The sequence below is a fragment of the Barbus barbus genome (genome assembly GCF_936440315.1).
Source record: "Barbus barbus genome assembly, chromosome: 23".
In the NCBI taxonomy this organism is placed as follows: domain Eukaryota; kingdom Metazoa; phylum Chordata; class Actinopteri; order Cypriniformes; family Cyprinidae; genus Barbus; species Barbus barbus.
The window spans coordinates 18,540,466-18,556,089 of NC_136751.1; the positions used below are offsets into that span (position 1 = coordinate 18,540,466).

Below are 15,624 nucleotides of genomic sequence, written 5' to 3' on the forward strand. Positions count from 1 at the left end.
AAAAATAAATATTAATTAATAAAAAAAAAAATCTAAGAACTTAATTTATCCTTTATTTAGCCAGGAGAAATCCACTGATACATCACAATCTCTTCGTCTGGGGAGATCTGGTCATCAGGAAGTAACAAAAATTTAAGTGCAAAAAAAAAAAAAAGCTAAATATTTAGTAGTAGTAGGATTTTGCCTCAACAACTATTGCTCTTACTTTTATTTAAACTTCTGGAATCACAAAATGGATTGTGGTTAATGAATTTAATATATCAACACGCCTAGTTTCTGTTAGCAAAACGTTTGAAATCAAGGAAATATCTCGTCTACACGATGTGCCTTTGAGTAAAGGAGAGAATACATACACTAAAATCATGAACAGTTTATAAAAAGATTTGTTTAAGGTTATGAAAATATTCACTTTAGGTATTATTTAAATCAAGGCAACAACAAAGAGATTCATTCAGCTTCAGTTCAGTAAGTTTATTATTTCTTTGAATAGGCCTATTAGTGTGCTTTGTAAACCAGAGAACTGTTTTACTATGTCACAATTTTAAGGAAATGTGTGCTATTCACTATTTTGTATATGTTTGCTTCAAACAGATCAACTATATGATGTAAATAAGGTTTATAGCAGGTGTAAACGGTGATGAACAACTATTAATCTGAAGGGCAGGGTTGGGTGGGGTTGCTATAAACCGTTAATTCTGATTTGATTGGAGAGAAAATACAACCCCTGCTCCTCTTTTGTCAATCACTGTGTCACACCCCCCACCAAACACAACACCACACCCACCATCTATGGCACTATAGTGCCCCCCTGCACCCGCCTAACACAGCCCTGCAGGGGGGCCCAAGAATTTACTTCCGGTCCCTACAGCGCTCGGTCATAAACGAAGAGAAAACATTCACTAGAGTGCGAGTGTGCTGAGAAACTCTTGAGAGAAATCTGAGGCTTAATCTGCACAAGAGTAATTCAGAAGCTTCAGCAACTGAAGATCAAGGATTCTGAACATTCTATTTATGTTAATGACGCTATCATTGTGACATCATACTGCGCATTTGAATCTGGCAGTGTGTTCTTCATGAGTTCTTCTACCTCGGATGCCACAAATTGAACAGGAGGCTGAAACTAATGACTTGGCCCCTCCTGCAGGGCTGTGGTGGGCCAGTGCAGGGGGTCACTATAGAGCCATAGATGGTGGGTGTGGTGTAGTGTGTTGTGTTTGGTGGGGGGGGGGGGGGGGGGGGCACAGCGATTGACAAAAGGTTGACATGTTTGTTTTTTTTGTAGTCTAATTTGTCATAATTTATTAAAATTTATTAAAATCAATCCCTCGCGCAGCTGAACTGAAGTATTTGCTTTAATATCGCACATCAAGTTATGGCATTATCTTCACAGAAAATAGAAAAGCACAAAAATAAGATTACAACATATCTTTAAATATCAAAGTTGTCATAATACATAAAAATTTGGCACTTTTTTGTTATGTTTAAGTCTAAGAGATGAAACAAGAGAGCTAAATTCAGCAAGAAAAAGGAGAAAAGACAAAGGAGATTTATGAATGAAGAATTTTGCATCCAATATAAGGAAATGAACAACATATTCAACAGATAACCACTTTGGATTTTCATAATAAAACGAGGATGAAGGTATGGGTCACATTTTTAAGGCTAAAAGCATAAGAATTTAAGTCAACCCAAAAATTTGTTAGTTATTTTAATGATAAAAGAGTAAAATAAAATGTTTTTTTGTTTGTTTTTTGCAGAATGCTCATTTTTTACATCCAACTAACATGCTGTGGACATTGAATGGCTCTCCTGAGATAACGTTTCGTGACATTTATAAGCTGTTTTATTGTCATCTGTGCGTGGTTGATAAGCTGAATGAGTGATTACATGATAGTACATGTTGATTTTGTGCTATTTGAGATCACACTACATTAAAATTGAATTTTGTAGTAAAATTGTCAGAATTTGAAAGTTTAAACTTTGTTTCGCATCAAAAGTAACCTGCAGTCTTGTCTTTCGGCATATGTTCTCACTAGTGTACTCTTTGCTCAATGAGTTTTTTTTTTCACTGCGTGAGAAAATGGAAGACGTGTGGCATGAGGACAGTGTCAACCGTGTGAATCAAATACATGAGAGTTTACAGTCCTGAAAATTTTACCTCACAGTGGAAATGAAAGAGACATTTCATATTTATCTCAGAGTGGTGTGCAGAGGAAGAGAGAACCTTCCATCTTGCTCTTCTGATTGGCTGTGATTAGTGATTAATTTTGTTTCGCCCTTTAGCTGTGTCTGGTGTGGATAAATTGCTTGTCAGCAGAACCTCATCACATCTTGTGAGGACACGATGTAAAGGTGTAGGTGTAAATATATATTAAATATAGCTAGCCATAAGGAAGCTTTAATGTTTTTTTTTTGTATTTATGCACCCTTGTTTTTGGGAAGTGAGAGCTTTTTTTGGTTTAGATGTGGGAGGTGTCAATGTAGCCCCTGTTCTTCAAACAGTCATAGGTCATTTTTGTTTCTAATGAAAGAAGAATCTGAAGCATTTTCCAGACAACAGAATTTGATGATGGATGGATCAGGCTTCAATCCAACATCCAACAGCACTGCTGTGGGTTCAGAGAAGATCGCTCCTGCTGTAGTTCTGGGTTTGTGCTGTTTGGTTGGTTTGCCAAGCAACATTGTGGTAATCATCAGCATTGCTCGTGAGTGGAACAGAAATCTGAGCTTCACCTTAAAACTAATGCTAAACCTTGCGGTCTCTGATGCTTTGACCCTTTGCTTGGCTCCTTTTGTTATGTACGGAATAGGGTTTGGATGGGAATTTGGCCTTTGGTCTTGTAAGTTCCTGTATTTTTTGGGTCACTGGAGTCTATATGTTGCTGTTCTGACGGTCACATCCATGAGCGTGCACCGCTATCACAACGTCATCAAGTCAAGAGTCACTAACAGGATGATACTACAAAGACTAGAAACACGGCACAGGCGCCTTCAGCTGTATGGCATCTGGATTCTAGCTTTTGTCTTTGCCCTACCAGTATTTTTTACTCAGTGGCTCAAAAACAAGGATGGGTTGCTAAGATGTCAGAGGACAATTGAGTCTCAGTCTGTAGAAGTGACTGTTTTGCTTTTTGAGATCCTGTTGGGGTTTGTCATCCCATTTTCGACTATGTTGACATGTTATCTCTGGTTGCACAAAGGGTTGAGACACAAAGCCAAGAGCTCCAGTCTAACTAGAGCTCCTCAAGACCAGGAACCCAGAAACCAGCGGACAAACATTAGGACTTACAAGAAGAAGCTCGTGATCAGCATTGTTGTGGGTTTCTTTCTGTTTTGGACTCCTGTGCACATTATCAATGTGATCGATATAGTCACTACTCTGAATAAAACATCTCATCCAGATGTTCATTCCCAACTGAAGTCCTTCCGCCGAGTGTATGGTGATATAAGCAAGACTCTGGTTTTGCTGAACTGCTGTCTGAATCCTTTTCTTTATGTTTTCTTGTCAAGAAATGTCATAAAGTGTTCTAAGTAGAACCCACATTTGTTTATTTCACAGTTACATATTCAAATAATTATTTGTAAACCTTGCCTGCTAATTTGGGATCAGTTTGTTTAAAAAAAAAAAAAGCTCTCTGCTGTAAACAGCTGCATTAATGCAATTCTAAAATCTGTCATCTATGTGAATCAATAAATGCTTACCATAATCATAAACAGACTGAGGGTTAAAATGTTTTATTTACAATTATATATAATTTCTTATCCATGTTTCATTTTGCATATCTGCTATGAAAAATTGCTCTTTCAATCTTTAGAAAGATTAAAATCATTTATACAAACAACCCTGTGAATCTGGTAGCTGCAGAGAGCAGTATTATCAGCTTTTATTATTTTAATGACCTCACAGTATAATCATGCACATTTACCAACAATATATTTTGCAGTCTGTTTCATTTCTCTTTCTTTACAGTAATAGTATACTTTATTTGCAGCTAAATGCTGTCCCACTATCATACTGGCAGGCAGTATGTCTCTGTAATGGAACCAAATGCACAATGGGACACTGCACACCCTTGCTTCATTAAACGGATACTAAATGCTAAACAGAAACAGGAAACACTATGAATGGTGGTTTGGCCAATTTGTTTAGTTTCAGATGAATACGAGACATGTGATTAGCATTATTATCAGTTTGCATTGTATTACATCGAGAACTATTTGAACAATGTATGAAAATGTATTAAACGTATGTTTAAAATTAACTTGTGTCTCTAAAATCATGACTAATAGCAAGATGGACTGGAATTTATTTTTTTAATGAAAATATATTAAACATATATTTCCAGTTATGCAATTTACAGTAACATATGTCAATATCATTCAAATCCTGGAACACAGATTTGAGAACAGATTAACAGTACAACATATATCAGGTCACCGTTTGGCTTAAATGCTTCTTTTTTCATTTTTTTTTTCAACTGGATAAGGATTTTGACTATATGCACAACAACATGTTGCAGTACTTAAAGTTTAATAAGTTTCATTAAACTACTTTTCTGACTTATTCTTAAATTTAGAATACAACCAACAGGGAGCTAAAATACAAGGTGAGGGAAGTCGAGGCAGGTGGTTCAGGTCTCTATTCAGAAACAGATGCAATGGAGGAACAGTTTAAACAAGCTGGTTTTGGATATAGTCCATTTGTGCACTGTCTATGTTGGATGTGGTGCGTTATCTGAGAGACAAAGGATAAAAATGAAATCAGGGACACTCAAGATGTGGCCACAATGCACCTGTCCAGCAGGAAGTGGCACTACAGTGGAGGTCAAATGATGCTCAAAGACTAAATATTGGCTCCTCTTAGGAACATAATCAGATCTCAAATAATGACGTGATATGTTTTCAAACTAGCCTAAAACATGCCAGAGGGGTGTAGCCATGAACAGGCATTTGAGAGCAGGGAATATTTCATGAAATATTTAATTTTCACGAAATGTTCCAAAAGCAGTCCAAATTTGGTTGTTCTCCACAGCTTCTTGGTGTTTTGCATTGGTAAATATGGGTAAATAAGTCACCTGTACTCTCACAGTCAATAAGAAGAATGTCTCATGTCTGCCAATTGGCTCACTCCCAGCATGCTTTGTGTTCAGCCTCTTTGAACAACAGCAACAACAAGAGGATAAACGTTAAATGCCATTTTTGCTTCCAACAGGCACAATTCATTAAAAAAGCCTCCATTGTTGATCTTCTGTGGAAATGGTTGTACTTCTACATACACGTTTAAAATTTTAAACACCTTTAGTCAGCATCTCATAATAATAATGATGACAATAATAATAATCAGAGCAATAATTACGGATTAGCTATAATAATGCATAATGTCTTAAATCTTGACTTTAGATACTTTCCTTCTCTTTCTCCTCCTTTGTTCAAAAAGTTCCTCAACCGTCTGCATTCGCCCCGTTACACTGTCCCCGACATACAGCAACTTAAATATTTACAATGATTCATTTACAACCAATGGCTCTGCCCATTAATCATTTTGTCCTTTTTGGAGATAAAAAGCTTGTGGCACAGGGTACATTAGTCCAGTGAGTTTAAAACAGGTTGTGTGCCTGTACTGTCCCGGAGCACGTTCACCCCTGCACTCACATGGCCAGTAGCTGATTGAGCGCCATGCGGAACTGCTGTGTGCAGCCTGCAAGCTCCCGCACCCTTTCTGTCATGTCTCTGGCGGACCCTGGTGAGGGATACTGCAGGGCTGCCGTCTTGGTGCTGACCACAATGTCTTTGAGCTTTTCGCAGAGCATGTTGCTGTGCTGGGCCACCCTGGTGCGAACCTCGGTAGACTTGGCTTGCCTGGAGAGCGTGTCTCCGATGAAGACGAGCTTGTGAGCGCTGAGGATGACGAATTTGCTGTGGGCGACGAAGATTTTGGGCGGCTGGTTGTTGTTGATGGAGGAGTAGAATGCGTCGATGGCGTTGGTGAGCGTGGTGATGTTGGCCTCGCACTGCTCCATGTAAAAGAGTAGCAGCTGCCGGTCGCCCATGCACAGCTTGCTGCGCGGCGTTTGTGGGTAGTGAGAGGGCGGAGTCCAGCCCGAAATGTCATTGTTGATTGGTTGGGAGACCTCCTGTTCCAATCGCTCAAACTGCTTCAGCTGTTGGGGACACAACCGAGTAATAGTGTATTGAATAGAGGAACAAAAATACAATTGTAAAAACTGTTACAAATATCTACATATTATTTATCAATTTATATAATTTATATTAAAAAACAACATGCAGCTTTGTAATGAATCATGGGATATATAAATAAATTTATATAAATAATTCATAATAAATTAAATGCATAATAAATATCAAATTTATATAAATACCATGATATATGTGAGGCCTTCAGTGTATAGTGTGCTGTGATAATTGTCTATTTTTTGATAAGATTCTAAATTGTTAAACTCCCTCAAAAATAATATTGTGTCACTTTGTAGAGAGTTCTGTGAATAAGGTGTTATAGTCTCATATACCTGTTGCTGTTCCAGCAAAGTCTTATTGTGTTTGATGCTCCCTTTTTCCAATAGCTGTCTTTGGTTCTTTTCAAACTCTTCTTTACCCTAAAATAGAAAAATAAAATAAATTTAAATAAATAGTAAATAGTTTACTCTCTATGGATAGATGGGTGAACAATTGTAATGCATGTTTAAGTGTAAGTAACACCTTCATTTAAGTAAAAGAGTGCAAGATCATGTTAAATTATTTGTGAACAACCAATAATAAAATCACAACCAGCATACATCTTACAGTGAATCCTACCCATCCACTTCTTTCAATTCAAATAATGTGCACTGGAAAATGTCTGTTTAGTCCATTAGGGGGCAGTATAATATCAGAATAAACGCAACACAGAAATTTTCAGCTGTGGAAAATATTACAGAAATCAAATGCCCATTCAAACATGCCCTCTACAATTATTACCTACAATTATTCTAAATAAAAAAGTGTTTGTCTAAAACAGTGTGGTAGAAATAAGCTAACATGGTCAGTACAACTGAGTCACAGCTTTCACTAATTTTCAAAAAATAATATTAAATACTATATAATATATAACATTGTTTTCATAATATCAAATTATGCAGTTTATAATAAAATCAAATACTAATATATATTGAAAAATAATATATAATAAATAAAATATATAAATATTAATAATACTCAGAGGTCTGTTTGCACCGCTAGACCAATCCTTAAGCATACCGAATGAACTAAGATGTTAGTATTTTAAATGTATTATTTCATATTTTCTTGTTTGGCCTAAGGCAAACTGAAAAAATGAGCTAGAACTACCACAGAAAAGAAAGAAATATCTCTGTGATTGAACAGAATTCATCTTATCTGCACAGTTTCACTGGACGTTTTGACAGAACCACACAGCAGACGTGCAACAGCTGGTGCTAAAGGAAGATGTATGTGGGCTTTAAGGAAAAGCAGGTCTGCACATGCATCTGGAGTGATTGATGAAAAGGCCTGAGGCTTGACACATTGGGGATTACAGGCAGAGCCCATATAGAGAACATTGCAGAACATTTATCATATCAATGACTGAGAACATACACCTGGATCCTGTTCTCAACAGGAATTTTTTATATGTAGTGTACCTGTAAATGAACATAGTCGTAATCCTCCATCCAACCCTCCTCTGTCGTCTCGTGCGGCCTGTCAGGAGTCTCTTCCTCAGCTGAGAATTTGGGAGGAGAGGGTAACGGGCGGGACTGGATGTTGGCCCGTTCAGGTGTGCCTGACTGATAGGCTGAGATGTTGTTGTTGTTGGTCAGCTGACCCAGCACATCACCAGTATGAGGAACGGGTGGCAATGGCAGTTGCTGCTGTTTGTTTGTCCGTTTGAAGAGCAAAGATGCATTGCCATGGAGAAACGATGCTAACTGCTTGGTGTCGTCAGGAACGCCTCGGGCACACATGACCAGCCGGTCTAGATCGTCCCCACCGGACCCTGTAGAAGGTGCCACCAGGGCAGCGGGGGACCAGCCCAAGGAGTCCAGCGCCTGACTGTACCTCACCAGACCTTGGAAGGCCTCCTCCATCTTCTGCACCTGCTTGCTGAGCTTGGTCTGCAGTGTGCGGTCGGTGGCCTGGGTGGCGTTGGCCACAGCTCCTCTAGCGAACTCCAGCAGGTCTCTGACAGCCACACGAATGCGGTCTACAGCCTGTCGGATGGCTGGGAGGTTGGACTCCATCTGAGTGGGGCTGCGCCAGTTCCCACTGATGAATGACATGAGGAGGGACACCGAGCTCTCCACGGCCTGTTGATGACGGGACAGCCGCTCCATGGCCTGGTCTAGATCCAGAAGCAGCAGGCGGCTGGGTCCAGAAGATTCCCGCACTGGCACCATGTCCAAAGAGGACGTTGAGAGGTTACTGCGAGTGCTTCCCGTGCTGGACGCCGATAGGCGTTTGAAGCTCACAGTGAGCTCCTCGGTGGCCGCTGCGTCACGCACCACCTGCGGAGGCACATCGTACACATAATCGCCCGATTCTTCACCCGCTGGTCGCTCACGGGGGAAGTCATACACATCTGCAGGGTGGTGGTCCTGTGGGCCGCCCTTTCGCAGGCTGGCAGGGATGTCATAGATCTCCTGGCCCTCAGGCTGTCGTTTTCCTATTAGCTGAGGAGGAGGAACATCGTAGACGTCCTCTGGTATGAGAGGCTCGGGACCACCTGGGACCTGAGACAGATAGGCCTGGTTCTGATTCTCCAGACTCTTCATCTTGGCAAAGTGAGGAGGAACGTCGTACGTTTCCTCCCTGATTGGACCATCTGGAACATCTTTGCTGACAGATGGAGGAATGTCATACACCTGTAAAGAGGAATAATGTGTTTACCAAAACTAGCCTTGTATAATCATAACTGAACTCATTAGGGATGTACAGATATTAAAATTCTGGCCAATACTGATAAGCTGATAGTCAATCATTTTAAATGTTAAAGTGAATTTAGGCATCACAGCATTATAATGTTTACTAAATATTAAAATATTAAAAATGGATATGCATTTTGAAATTTGCTACATGCATTTAACAGTGTTATTAAATAATTTGTGTTTTTAAAGATCAACTTAAACTAAGCTCTAGAAGTCGGCAAATGTTATCTAAATGTAAAAATAGAGGAAATGAAAATTAACACTGTCTAAAATTGGATGATAACCAATAGACACTTTTCACAGACTGTGATAACATCGTAAATCTAGCAAAGATTTAAAAAAAAAAATCTATATACATTTATAACACTGTACTTTGTGTTTTATGACCTTGGTATTAAAATACAGGAAACAAGATCATGCTGATAATGGCAGATTTTACATCTTTGTCACTTTTGACCAATATAATCAATCTCTCAATAATTTTTTCCACTTTAGGAAAGTCTTAAAAAATATTTTGTGGACTTTTTTCTTTGCTATTAGAGCAGATGGGAACACAAAAACATATATTTGTTGAAGTTTCCCTTCGCCATTACAGAACTTACCAAACTATAATGACTTAAAACTCCTTAAATGTGAAAAGGGTCCATATGGAACCCAAATATTGTGTAGTCTTGAATTAATTTAAAAGTGATACACACTTAGGATTTGCTAAATGAACACAGTTTGAATGTATTCCAAGTCAATTTTATTTATTTTTTTCGGAACAGCTTGCATACAATCTCTATTACCTGGCAGATGCCACTGAAATAGGTGTCCTGTGTGACTGACTAGCCGATCAGAAATTCTTTCTGCATGTGAATCATTTTATACTGTAGGGTTTGCTGTCATTGGGCACAGAACCTATTCTGAATGCATTTAGTCAATGTAAGACCATCAGTGGTGTTTGGTTTCAGGGAATATGGATCTCTTTAACCCCCATTAATGTGCAGATCAAAGGTGTACATAAAACCAGAATGTAATAGATTTGTGTCAGTCTGACAAGAATGGAGTATTACCGTTTGTTGGTAGTGCAGCTGGCTCTTGTCCACACTAGGTGGAGTGTCATAGATCTCCTGACCATCTCTACTGGGTGGGCCTTTCATAGCCATGGGAGGAGTATCATAAACCTGTGACCCAGAGAGAGGAACAGGGTCAAAAAGACACGTAAAACTCATTTGCTAGTTTAAATAATGTAAATAAATACAAATTCAAGACATAGATCTATGGCTATAAGTAGATCTGACCTGACCGGAAATTTGTGTTAGTTGAAAGGAATCTAATAGGGAGGAGCTGTGCATTTGTTTCTGTCTGTTTCTCTTGTTTATTTTATACCCCAGGGCCCCTGATTCCTTTCTACCTTCTCCTACATACTTTGTCCTTTTTTTGTCTTTTTCTCCCTCTTCCTTCCGTCTCTTGTTTTTTGTGCATGTTGGAGCAGAGTTGGGATTGAGGCAGTTGGATGAATGGGGGTCGGAGGGAACACAGGTACACCCAATAGGGGACTCACTCCCACTGATGTGGAGAGATTACAGGAGTGTGACCTCAAACAGGAACAGCTGGAGGAAATCAGCAGTGCTGCAGAGATGCTGACCTCCACCTTCTCCCACAATCTCTCTCTCTCTTGGCTACCTGTCCAGTGGCTCTGTGGTCAGGCTAAGATTTTGAACATGTGATAGTAAAGGAGGTTTGTGTGTGTGTGTGTGTGTGTGTGTGTGTGTGGAGAGCCTTTAGCGGAGGTATGCAGAGCTACTAAAGCCTTTCATGTCTTCATGAAAAATGACCGTTATAACAACAAGAACAAAGATTACATTGTGTGAAATACTATAAAAGTCACCAGCTATGTTGTCCTGTGGCAAACTACTCTGTACTGTCAGGAATTCATATCACCGTAACATTCACTACAGTACAAAAGTTTGCAGTCAGTATGATTTGTTAATGTTTTTGATGTCTTTTATGTACACCAAGGCTGCATTTATTTGAAAAAAAAAATTCTAAAAAAAAAAAAAGAAATAGTAAAAACAATAATATTATGAATTATTATTGTGATTTAAAATACCTGTTTTCTATTTTAAAATGAAATGTATTCCTGTGATGGCAAATCTGAATTTTCAGCACTCTAGTCTTAAGTGTCACATGATCCTTCAGATGAACTGCTCAATATTTTTGTGGAAACTGATACATTTTTTTTTTTGTCAGTATTTTTTGATGAATAGAAATCCATAAGAACAGCAATATTGTTGAAACAGAAATCTTTTGTAACAATATAAATGTCTTTATTCTCACTTTTGATCAATATAATTTGTCCAAATAGTATTAAAACAAATCTAAATCACCCCAAACATGTGAATTTTAGTACAATTCATGTATTTTACAAATACATATATCCACATAAATGTATTTATATCTGCATATGATTATCATCATTTTATGTTTAGGTATGTCAAATTTGCCCCAGGTGTAGTATATAACCTCACCACATCATATACTTCTGTAGTTTTTATATCAAAACATGTTTTCAATTAGAGACAAACCCTACCCACCAAGGCACCCTTTTTAGATTACTTTAAGAATAAATGTATATATTTTATTTATGGAACATTTTTTCCAGTTGAGGACGCCCCCAGATGTATAATTAAGTAAACCCCCACACGCAGAGCTATGCATATGCACTCAACACTACAAAAGCAGAATTGACTCGAGTTTCAGAACGTGCTATAAATGAAGTGTGACTTCCTGTCCCAATGATCTGTCAAACCTTTGACGACTGATATAAATATCAAATAATGCCTGCAGCTCAACTGGTACAAACAAGAAAAAATAACCACACACACACACACACACACACACACATACACATAAAGGCTCACAGCACTCAAACGTTAGTAAAGGATTAAAACCCAATAAACGTTTTATAGTGCTAGCAATAAAAGTGTGATTTTTCCACTACTGCATCTGATTTGGGTGAAATGAGGCCAAGGGAATTTGGATTAAGCTGAAGTCTAATCTTGTCTGAGATAGAGTAAGTGTCACACAACACTTAGGGACTGGTAAATTTCAATAGTACATTTTCAGTTTAATACTTATGCATTAATAATATAAAGCAGTCGTTCAAAAACTGCCCTCTAAGGATTGTAATGGCAGAAATGTATATTATTACAAACGCAGCTGTTAGACATAGACTTCTTGTTGTCATACAGTACAAGACATTATTTTATGGACAAATAAAATGTCACATTTCAAGCATTATATACCACTTCTTCTTCATTTATTAGTCCCATGAGCTCCTGATGATTCTACAGAAATGCCAGCAATAATCATTGTTTATAACAGAAATGCGTCGCGCACAAAGTGAAAATGTTCGACTTAGCATTTAAATATTAGAGTTAAACATCTTACTACTTCTCTAAGATCAAGATACTATGCAATTGTCAAACATTCATTGATTTACACCTCAATAATAATCACAAATTCACACAGAAGAATATTAATATACGCCTTTAATGTGTACTGGAGACTTCTGAAGTCATGTCTACTCTTCTACACTTCTATCAATACTGCACCACTCACACACATACTCACACACATACACACACACACACACACACACACACATCCTTACACAAACACCATTAGCATTTATAATGCTGGCCAAACAATGGCTCTCAATCTGTTGTGCGCCCCCAGGAGAGCCTGCAGTCAGAGACTAAGGCAGGAGAACCCATGAATACCAAAACCTCTCATTGAGCACCCAGCAGCCGCTGTGCCAGCTCCATCTGATTAAATGTCCATGTTTTTTCCTCTGTATCGCTCTAATCTGAGCGATGCCGATTTGTTACAATGATATTTGGAGCGATTTTGAGGTGGAATTGGTTTGGCTTGCAGAATTTTTGGTCTGTATGAAAAACTGAAATTGAGTGAATTTGCTGCATGTTTTTTTTAAACCTGCATTTTATTCACTAATCTCTGATGAACTAGATTAAGTAGATGCTAAATATTCTGGTACAGAGCTGTGTCATTAAATCATGAATAAATTAAATACCTGATTCTTTCCCCTAAGCTACAATATATGGTAACATCCTCCATCACTTAACATTCCAAAATCGGCCTACAAAATGAGAAAACTGTATTCACTGCATTTAGTTTTCCATGTTTGGGCCATTATTTACAGTAATTTGCTTGATTCAATAAATGAGATTAGTGAATTAGATGATTCTATGATGGTGCATTGAGTGCTAAAATAACACAAACAGCATGTGCCAGTTAACAATGTTATCAGCTGCAATTCTGAATTCCCTATATTGTCTGTTTTATGTTTGTTTTGTGCCATTTGTGTTTGTATACTTCTACTGAATATACTGTTGTGTTGTGGCACACAAAATGACAAAGTGACGTGCCTCAATTCATCTGTCCGGTTTAGTCCACTCCTCTGTCATTTACAGCATGTGCTCGGGTCTTTGCCGTTGTCCATGTTTCTCTCATTCTCTCTGTATGGCTGTGCTACAGGCTGTGTGTGTGTTGGAATTGTGAGGTCTGGGTATTCGTGGCCTTTGCCGTGAGCCAGGCTTTGTCTGTCTCGCTCTGCCCTAGCGTGTGTGTGTGTGTGTGTGTGTGTGTGTATGCTGCAGTGTGCTGCACTGAAGGACTGATCTCGCTGACAGCACATTCCCTCTCATATACACACAATGCACACACGTGTGCACACACAGCAGTCTCGGGATATTCTGCTTCACACACACATACAATGGTGACCTTCTTTTTGAAATGCCTCCAGACACTGAAATATCTACTTCCACTGCAAGTAATGCATGACCTCATCTAAAAATAGGCATGCAATCATCGAGCCAACAGGAATATAAGAATGCAGGAATAAAGAGTGAGGAAGAAAGAGCTAGTGAAAATGAATGAAAGATGGAGAAAAGAAAGACAGAGGATGAAAGCAAGAACAAATGAAAGAGAAAGAGTAAAGAAAGTGTGCAAGAAAGAAAAAAAGAGAACAAAAATTAAAAACAAAAGACAATAAAATTAAATAAAAGTAAAATAAAAATGAAAGCAAGCAAAATAAAGTGAAAAAATCCATGAAAAGTGAAGTAAAAATGAATGAAAGAACAAAAACAAAGCAAAAGAAAGCAAAACAGGGAAAGAAAGAAAAAGCGAGAAAACAAAATAACAAAAGCGAGATAAAGCAAAAGAGTCAGCAAAAGAAAAAGGAAAAAACAAGCAAAAGAAATAAGCATTACTTTTGAAAGGAAGAGTAAAAGAATTAAAGAAATTAAAATGGTAAAAGAAAGAAAAAAGAGTGAGAAAGAAAGAAAGAAAGATTTTACATTCTCATTTGCTTGTATTATTAATGAATGTGGAGGTTCTTCACCAGAGTCTGGCAGAGTGTGTGATGATCATCTATGACACACACACACACACACACACTGCAGACATCTGAGATACACTTAAAGACTATTATCATCAATAACTGGCTCATCCACAAATTACTACATATCAAATAACCTATAGCGTAATGATCTTTACATGGACATTAAAGTGCACATGAAACTCAACACAACTGCACACAGGGCCATGTGATGCTTTACCTGTTGATTGTACTGGGTGCGGGTGGGCGGCACGTCATAGATATCCTGGGTGGGTGGGAGGTGTCTGGGGACGTCATACTCATCCTGTTCATTTTTCCCCGTTTCATACACATACACTTGACCAACCCGCGTGGGAACAACCACCTGAGAGAGAGAAAGAGGAAAACAACTGCATGAGACTTGAGTGTGAATGAATAGCTGGCCACATATAGGAGGATAAAGATGCTGTCCTGATGGCGCCATTCATAACAAGTTAACACACACACACACTACTACAACAAATCTGAGGTCTCAAAGGTCACTGTGGGAACAGGGGCCGTCCTTTTGTCCGTCTGTTTACCTTCTGTCTTAGGCTTTGAGGACTGTGTCGACTGTGTGAGCCTGGGAAATGAAAACAAGCTACGACCCCATATTTGTACAACGCCTGAGACATAATACCAATCACAACACACTCAGATGAGCTGTTCAGCATGTGGAACTCCTTCACAAGGACTGTGACATAGCGCACACTCAGAATACTGCGTGATATTTGCTATGCAAGACATATCATATACTTAATTGTCATTTCCTCTATTTTTATATTTAGATCAGTACAATTTCTGCAATACTTCATTAAAAAAGGACAATTGTCTATTATCAATAGTGTAGCTCACACAGAAATCACTTTCAAACTAAGCAGCTCTCTGTTGGTCAACTTGTTGAATTAACATGACCAAATTGAACAATTTGTGAAATCTGCGTTCTTTCACTTTCACTCAAAATTGTGTGGATTTATACTGGAATGACTGGATTTTCGACCATGGAAATTCATTCACTGCACCTTAACAATTGACAGCTGATACTAGATGTTTTTTTTTTTTTATTTTGTCTTTTTATTAGTTGATATTGGATATTTAATTGTACATTCTGATTTCTTGCACTTTCACATTAATATTACTGACAAATATGTCAGTAGATTTTGACATGAGAGGACAAAAAGGGCTGGACTTTTTCACTGGATAATGTCTCATTATAGATTGTGGACTCATAATGTGGCCAGAAGCAATAGTTTAAAGTTGAAATGC

General features: G+C 38.2%; 2 protein-coding genes across 8 annotated transcripts in view; one reads left to right on the forward strand and one right to left on the reverse strand.

The window, feature by feature from the left end:
* Positions 1–2,569: 2,569 nt before the first annotated feature.
* On the forward strand, positions 2,570–3,535 carry LOC306843011 (C-C chemokine receptor type 7-like; the record flags this gene model as incomplete). Its single annotated transcript, XM_079374256.1, has 1 exon — positions 2,570–3,535. The coding sequence occupies one exon, from the start codon at positions 2,570–2,572 to the stop codon at positions 3,533–3,535; it is 966 nt and encodes a 321-aa protein (XP_079230382.1).
* The window catches only part of LOC306842658 (breast cancer anti-estrogen resistance protein 1-like), an 88,805-nt gene continuing 76,708 nt past the window's right edge, over positions 3,528–15,624 (reverse strand). For 4 of the 7 annotated variants that reach the window (XM_079373629.1, XM_079373627.1, XM_079373631.1 and 1 more), the window contains 5 exons: positions 14,561–14,704; positions 9,992–10,102; positions 7,656–8,873; positions 6,528–6,614; positions 3,855–6,161 (listed from right to left, as the gene is read on the reverse strand). In XM_079373629.1, the coding sequence (XP_079229755.1) occupies positions 5,649–6,161; positions 6,528–6,614; positions 7,656–8,873; positions 9,992–10,102; positions 14,561–14,704 (2,073 nt within the window). In that variant the 3' untranslated portion in view covers positions 3,855–5,648. Of the gene's footprint in view, positions 6,162–6,527; positions 6,615–7,655; positions 8,874–9,991; positions 10,103–14,560; positions 14,705–15,624 lie in introns of all 7 variants that reach the window. The other 3 variants (XM_079373630.1, XM_079373632.1, XM_079373633.1) reach the window with 2 other exon arrangements.